Source organism: Rosa chinensis, chromosome 7 (genome assembly GCF_002994745.2).
Source record: "Rosa chinensis cultivar Old Blush chromosome 7, RchiOBHm-V2, whole genome shotgun sequence".
NCBI classification, from domain to species: domain Eukaryota; kingdom Viridiplantae; phylum Streptophyta; class Magnoliopsida; order Rosales; family Rosaceae; genus Rosa; species Rosa chinensis.
In genome coordinates, this window is record NC_037094.1 from 33,025,328 (window position 1) to 33,033,650 (window position 8,323).

Consider the following 8,323-nt stretch of genomic DNA (forward strand, 5'->3'; position numbering starts at 1 on the left):
CTTGCATCCACCATGGCCTCTTTCTACTCCTCCCTTCTCGTTCATTCGGTGAAGCCGTTTCTGAAGAATCTATGAGTGGTGTGCGGTCGACTCCACTCCCATCAATTTGTTCTACTTCTCCTCCATTAGTTTGCACATTTTCTTCATTCTCATTTTCACTTTCAACCTGCTCCTCATCCTCTTCAATCTCTGATTCATCACCCCATTCTAAGATATCATTCTTCATCTCTTCTGCACTATTATTCCAGTCCCACTTCGCATTCTCGTCAAACACCACATCCCTACTCACCACAACCTTCCTTGAAACCTGATCATAGAGCATGTATGCCTTAGACTCCTCACTTAAACCAAGAAGCACACACTTGAAGCTCTTGTTATCCAATTTAGTCTTATTGTCAGGAATGTGAACATGGCCAATACACCCAAAAAATCGAAAGTGATCTACTGTTGGCTTGATTCCACTCCATGCTTCCTCAGGAGTCATGTCTTTGACAACTAGGGTTGGGCTTCTGTTAAGTACGTGAACTGTCCAGTTGACAACTTCGGGCCAGAACTCCTTTGGAATTTGCTTCTCTGACAGCATACTACGCACCAAATTCATAATTGTTCGGTTCTTTCTTTCAGCCAGCCCATTTTGTTGAGGGGTGTAGGTTGCGGTGAGTTGTCTACGTATGCCATGTGTGCTACAAAACTGATTAAACTCATGTGAAGTAAATTCTCCGCCTCTATCTGTACGTAAACAGCAAATAACCTTCCCAGTTTCCTTCTTAACCAAGTTTTTAAACTTCTTGAAGATGACAAAAGCTTCAGATTTTTCAGATAAATAATACACCCACGCTTTCCTACTGAGGTCATCAATAAAACTAATCAAGTACCTTTTCTTGCTGTTCGATTTAGGCTTCACAGGTCCACAAATGTCAGCATGCACCAATTGTAGTTTTTGAGTGGCTCTCCATAAACTCTTCTTAGGAATAGAGTCTCGGTGTTGCTTCCCTACCAAGCAATCTGTGCACAAATTGGATGGAGCTTTAAGTAGTGGTAGGCCACTCACCATTCTTTTGTAATGAAGTGTCCTCAATCCCTTGAAGCTAAGATGTCTATACCGACGGTGCCACAGGTGCGTTTCATCCTCAGAGACAATTTGAAGGCAGGTTGACACTTTAGGTTTTTGTGCAATGGATGCTAGCAGCACAAACATTCTGTTAGCCGACATTGTAGTCTGCATAATTAGACCTCTTGTGGGATGGCATAGCTTGCACAAACCATGCTTAATTAAAATGGCTAATCCCTTCTCTTGGAGTTGACCAACACAATAAGTTGTTCCTTAACTCAGGCATATAATAAACTTCACTGAATACTTGAGTTATTCTACCAACTTGTAGCCTAATATTGCCTTTCCCCATCACAGCCATTCTTGAATTATTTCCAAGTTTTACTGAGTGCCTAAACTTCTCCTCCAAATCCAAAAACCAACTCTTATTACCACTCATGTGGTGACTGCAGCCAGAGTTGAGAAACCATACCTCTTCTCTCTTTGAGTTGTGGAGTTCTACATATGACATTAGAAGCATCTCCTCCTCCTCATCAAACTCTGCGTAGTTGGCCCCTTTTTCCCAGTCAGGACACTCATATTGAAAGTGTCCTAACTTATAACATTTGTAACACTCAATGGTAGCCTTATTGAAAGGTATTCTGCCTCTCCCTTGACCTCTTCCTCTGTAGTCACCACGAGTTCTTCCTCTCCCTCCAAACCTCTCTTCCTCTCTTCCTCCAACCCTTACCTCATTTGTGATCTTCAAGGCATGTTCATCCTCCCTATGACCTTGCATCCTTTGCTCATGTACGAGCAGACTACTCTGTAATTCATCAATGCTCATTGTTGTAAGGTTGTTTGACTCCTCAATAGAACATACTACATAATCAAACTTCGGAGTCATTGACCTTAGGACCTTCTCTACTATCACGATCTCTTCCATCCTTTCACTGTGAGCCTTCATCTTGTTGGCAATGGTGAGAGTCTGAGAGAAGTACTCATTGACTGTTTCTCCCTCTTTCATTTGAAGTATCTCAAACTCCCTTTGAAGTGCTTGTAACTGAGCTCTTTTCACCTTGGTGGAACCCTTGTATTTCTGCCTCACTGAGTCCTATATGCTCTTTGCTGTTTCTTTATTAAGGATTGTCTCCATAATTGTCTTGTCGATGGCTTGGAACAAATAATTCTTGACTTTCAGATCTTTCAGTTTTGCATCTTCGATTGCTTTTCGCTGTCCCTCAGTGAGTTCAGCCCTTTCTGCTGGTATTCCATCCTCCACTAAACCCCAGTACTCCTTTGATCTAAGGAAATTCTCCATCAACATAGCCCAATGGTCATAGTGACCATCAAACCTTGGTATTGTCGGCTGCACGAAGTTGTTCTCCGTTGCCATCCTTCGATTACTCTTCTCTCTTTGTTGTTTTCCTCTGTTTTCTCACTCTTTCTTCTTCTCTAAGAAACTGCAGTTTCTTGATCACTCTCAATCAGGCCCCATGATGGGGCTCTGATACCACTTGTTGAAGCACAGACTATGCAAACACAAGAACACAATAGTATGTGGGAGTTTGAAGCTTATTCATTCAATACATCAATGTTGGCTTATAACCAAGCCTTTTACAACTAGAAAGAAACATGACAGCTCACGTTATCAACAACCCTAAGAACGTGGTACATGGATACGAATAATTCAAACCTAAGCAACTGAACCCTATTAACTAGGGATTATTAACAAGAACAATAAATAACCAAACATTAAATGTGTTTAACCCTAACAGTTTAACACAACAAACCCTAATGCTCCATCAGAAATTTCAATTCAGGTTTAAAGTGAGGTTGATTTCTGAATGAGATTTTAGTGGTGGTGTCCTATTCAAGATCGCCGCGGGTCATGGGGAAGTGCATTTGTTGTTGACAGGGATGGTGCAATCATTGTTGGATTGCTGGGTATTTTTGTTAATTTTTTTTTTTTGGAAACTTTTTCTTTCTTTCTTTTCCTATCTTTTTTTGTTTTAATTTATTGTTTTTCTTATCCTTTGTAAAGGTAAAACGAAACATGTAAGAGTGAGAAAAACTTGATACCAATTTGAGAAAATCCTAGCTTTCTCTCCTCTTATTGCCACTTAGGTCCTCCTCAATCTATCAACGCTCGTCCAACGGTAGCTCGACTCCGGCACCGACCTTGGTCGCACTGATGTTGTGGTGTCACTGCCAGACGGGTAATGCATATAGGGTGTTCTCTATGGGTTTTGAGATAGTCTTGGCGTGAAGGCTGAACATGATGGTGTTGCCGGACTTGGTCTTGCAACTGATTTGTGGAGGATTACGGTCGTGGCTGGGTTTGGATATGTTTCCAGGTGGCGGCTCGATGACATCGGTTTCTATGAGATGTGATGTGAGGCACTGGTCTATGGGATGATGGTGGTTGCGGCGTGCATTGACAACTACACAGGGAGGCAGCGCTTGGCTGAGGTAGACCAAGCCATCTGTTTGGGCTTTGGACTGGGATGTTCTCTTTTAGACCATTGGGTTATTACCCTTCTAATTAGCTTAGTTTTTCTTTGCTTTCATATTCCCTATTTTTGTAGGGAACTATGCACTTTTGTGCCTATTTTCTATGTATGTTTCATAGTTCATAGTCTCGCTTTTAATAAGTAAGCATTGGATATAACAGTGAGTGGTGCTAGCATGCAACTTTTCTTATTTGCCCGTTGTGTTGGTAGTAAAATGTATATAGTCGTGCCATTCTGGTTGGAGTTGAATGAAAATCGCTATGTTTGATTCAAAAACATATAAGAGTGAAAAATCAATAGGAGACTGAATTGAGAAATTCACGGGGTGGCAATAGGCACACAATTTTGTTTTTATTATTTTTTTGGGAAGAAACTTCATATGGTACCTGAACTATCGTCTATTGCATTTTTTGGTACCTTAACTTTTAAAACTACTCTGATGGTACTTGAACTAAAGCACCGTTTCCCCATATGGTACTTTCATCCATTCTGTCGTTAAGTTTGCTTACGTGGTGCCAACATGTCCATATTGCCATTAGGGAAAAATCCTCATATGGTACCTGGACTATCGTCTATTGCATTTTTTGGTACCTTAACTTTTAAAACTACCTTAATGGTACCTGAACTAAAGCACAGTTTCTCTATTTTTCAAAAACGATATATTTTCTCCTATATCCCTGATATATCCCCTACATTTCCGATATCTCATTTTTTTCAAAGTTCCGATAGATATGTAGATATAGATATTTTAATCCTTGGTTGTGAATTATCAATTATATTTCAGCTACATGAAACTATTTTTGATTTTTTTAAATATCTTCCCCTATCAATTAGAACATAGCAAGGTCAGATTTTTAGGCTTACTAAAATTTAGAGAGAAAAAGTATGTATTTTGGCGGATGATATATTCTCTCCTATATCCTTGATATATCCCCAACATTTCTGATATCTTTTTTTTTCAATGTTCCGATAGATATGTAGATACAGATATTTTAATCCTTGGTTGTGAATTATCAATTATATTTCAGCTACGTGAAATTATTTTTGAATTTGTTACGGCAGAATGGATGGAAGTACCATATAGGGAAACTGTGCTTTAGTTCAGGTACTATCAGAGTAGTTTTAAAAGTTAAGAGACGATAGTCAGGTACCATATGAGGATTTTCCCTAACTTGTAATAAAGACACGTTGACACCATATAAGCAAACTTAACTGTAGAATGAATAGAAGTACCATATTGAGAAACGGTGCTTTAGACGATAGTCAAAGTACCATATTTAAAAACGGTGCTTTAGACGATAGTCCAATTACCATATGAGGATTTTTCTTTTTTTTTTCTAAAAAAAAGGACTCAGAAAAGACATAGACAAAGTTGTGTGGAGTTGTGGACTGTGGACCCTCCGACAACATATTTAAACGAAGTTAAAACCTCTACGCCTCCTCTTCTTTGGAGCCAATTTTCCATTTTCGAACGCTCCCAGTCTTCATCTCCCTCCCTCAGAACTCAAAACACCCTCAGATCCCTTCCAAAGCTTCAACAGGTAATTATTCTCTGCACCCTTTTTCTCTCGTACTGTTTCTTTACCCCAAATACGCACTGGTATTGATTACGTAATTATCGAATCTTCTACACTTTCTACGGTTCGTCAAGTTCTTCTTCTTAGGGTTTGTATATAATCTGGCATAATTGTTCAATTCGCATCTAATTTTGGGTCAACTTGTACTTCCTTACAATAGTTACAGATTTTGTTCACTTCCCTGGTTCCAATTTTGACTGCAACTCTATTGTACTAGACTACTAGGTAGTTTGTCTGCAAATCAATGGATGAGTACCCAAGTTAGATCTGAAGTGATACTCTCAGTTTTGACCATAAAAAACGAGATATGTAGGTGCCTTTTGTCATTCTGTTTATTATTGTTGCATATATATATGCTATAAAAAGTCGATTGATGTTTACATATCTAATCTGGAGTAGTGGACTGATCAATTTTTTTTTTTTTTCCTGTTACCATTTGTTGAAATTAGATTGGATTGTTGATTTTGCGTTACGTAATTGAAAGTAACTGCCTTCCTCTCTAAGTGGGCAAGTTAAACTTGAGATGCTTTCCTGATGGAGGGCGCGCTCCAAAGTTGTGTGCTCTTCTAATGTAATTTTACTTATTTCGTTATGGGGAATATGAGTCAATTTTACGATGATTACATTTTCGTCTCAAATTGCTGAATGCTTCAAGAAGTGGTATTACCTCATTAGTCTTACGCATTGATTTGGGGAGTTGTCAATTATGTTAATTTGATCTAGGTAATTGAAAGCCACTAAGCATGTGTTTGCTTGTGTGTGTTCTACATTATTGTTTCTGTTTGTTTATTCCACTCGAGTTGTCCATCAGAAGGAACCATTTGTTTTCTAACCTGTGTGTTTAATTCAATGTGTGTTTCCTTTGGAACAACCTGTGTAAGAAATAGCAGGTATTGATAGGAAATTTGCATCCCATTTTGATAACTGTTAGGCATAGTTACATATTCTTTATGTACAAACTGTCATCATTGCAAGGATAACCATTTGAATTTTTCTCTACTGCTAATTCCTGTGCAGCCAGGACATTAGGCTACTCAATTCAAGTTTGTTGTGCTAGTCCCTCAAATTAATGGTGAACTCTAGCCTCGACAACAATGCACTGGGTGACAGTGTGGTTAATTCACCTATCTCTCATAAACAATCAACATTAAGAATGAAAAAGGTGGCATTGCGAGATGTGCAGAATGATAATAGGATCTATATGCCTAATCATCCTGAAAATTCTTGTAATCTAGGACGGCAAGTTGGGGATCTTATTAAGGTTACTGGAACTAAGATAGTCACCCCTGAGCGTCCTCGGAGCTCCCCTTGCCACCAGTTCTCGAACATCAGTGGTTTATGTGAGCAAGCACTAGGCAAGAGAAGAATTCAAGACGTGACAGACCAAAGTGCTGATTGTCTCAATTCCAAACGACATTTACAGAAGCAGGCAGGTGTAACTGATGACAGAACCAAGAAGCAGGAGAATGAGAGTCCTTGTGCACCTTCATTTGCACCAAACTTTTTGACTTCTCCCATTTCCTTTTCACCTGGTAAACCACCAGTTCCACTTTTTCTTGGGAAGTCTAGTAATGCGTCGCCAGGTGCTCGTTCCAGGCACCTTAAATTTACTCCTGATCGTATGGTTTCTAACTTGGTTGATCCTAAGAGGAACAATGATGAGAACAGGACAGAGCGGTTTCTATGTCTGCAGAATCTCTTGAAGCTCATTGATGAGTCTAATCAGGGTGAATATATCCAGAGTATGTGATTCTATTAGCAATGCTGCTTCTAAATATGCAAGTTGTTTATACATGCTTTTCTGCCTTTAGTTTTGCCGGTGCTAAAAATGCTCCTCATTTATATTGTTATCAGTGCTTCGTTGTTTATCATCATCTGAGCTTAACAGACATGCTGTTGAGCTAGAGAAACGATCAATGCTGCTATCAGTCGAGGAAGGTAATTCTATATAAAATGTCTAAGAAAACTAGAGTGAAGATTTGTTAATACATTCAAGTGTGATTCACTGTTTCTTAATTGTTTTACAAACAATGATGCAAAAGTCACAATCCTTCATTCATTGAAGATGGCATGAATGAGTTAAAGCATTAAACGCGTCTTCCTGATTTTTCTTTTTCTAAGATTTCATTATGGCATAATGCAGTAGGTACCAAATTTATTTTATGGTTCTTTCATTGATATAATAAACTAACTTAGTAATCCATGCATCATATGCAGCAAAAGAGATCCAAAGGATGAAGGCTCTAAATATTTTGGTCAAGTCCCCAATGACAAGCAATTCCCCATTGACAGTTGAGCAAGTTCAATCCAAGAAGTGAAAAGCAATTACAACATTTTTTGGGTGCCGTTGTTTTAACTTTAGTGATGACCAGGTGAATGGATTTAGCTCATTCATACATATCTTCTTCTATAGGTACTTTGGTGATGTAAATTTAACTTTACTGCCATTTTTGATTTGCTGATAACCAGGTGATTTAATGAAACCTGTCACATTGAGGAATCGATGCTGTGTCTTCTACTGTAATATGCCCCTCCCTTGCTGTTTCTCAATTGCAGCAATGCAATAGGTAGTCTGTTACCAGATTTTTATCTCCATTCATTTAAGCTAAAACCCCTGAACTTCTTGTGGTTACATATAACTTTAATTTTCCCTTTTGTTGGGTGCCTTTCCTATGCATTTTTGTTTTACCACAGCAGAGGTTATAATTTCAGTACCTTGTTTATCCAACATTGACCAAGTTATTTGGTGTCTAACAAAATTAAATAATAAAACTATTTTGGACCACATTCGCGTGCCATGATGTTAGGTATACAATGGTACAGAAATGCGGTTCATCTTACATTGTCGATCAATAGTGTGGTGCAGAAGCACAAGTTGAGAAACATGACTGGCCTTATAGCCTTAGTCCAGTTACTGTGAGCCTTGAAATTATCCTCAGTGGCAATTGTTATTGTTATTATTTTTTTTTTCTACAGCATGATTGACAATTATTTGGCCTGCAGCAATTGTGAAACGCATAAGCTTCCATTCAATACAAAATTCTAGGTTGTGATGTCTTATAGGGTGAATTATATGCTGCTTTTGCTTTTATGGCCAAGATCTTGGTTATTCTCTTTTATGAGTAATATAAAAGACTAGTGTATAGAAGAGTGATATAACAAATACAGGAGGACATTTGCCGTCTTCCCCCCAAAGTTTTGTG

At 38.5% G+C, this 8,323-nt stretch overlaps 1 protein-coding gene across 4 annotated transcripts; it reads left to right on the forward strand.

Annotated features, from left to right (window-relative positions):
• The first annotated feature begins 4,949 nt into the window (after positions 1–4,949).
• Positions 4,950–7,905, forward strand: LOC112179291. Of its 4 annotated transcripts, none has more exons than XM_024317670.2 (6): positions 4,950–5,084; positions 5,346–5,429; positions 6,138–6,862; positions 6,975–7,058; positions 7,338–7,492; positions 7,590–7,905. In XM_024317670.2, the coding sequence occupies exons 3-5, from the start codon at positions 6,190–6,192 to the stop codon at positions 7,436–7,438; spliced, it is 858 nt and encodes a 285-aa protein (XP_024173438.1). In that variant the 5' UTR covers positions 4,950–5,084; positions 5,346–5,429; positions 6,138–6,189; the 3' UTR covers positions 7,439–7,492; positions 7,590–7,905. The 4 variants fall into 4 exon arrangements, with proteins under 4 accessions (XP_024173438.1, XP_024173437.1, XP_040367714.1 ...); XM_040511780.1 differs by having other exon boundaries at positions 5,003–5,084; positions 5,338–5,429; XM_024317671.2 differs by having other exon boundaries at positions 5,023–5,084; positions 5,350–5,429.
• Positions 7,906–8,323: the final 418 nt, after the last annotated feature.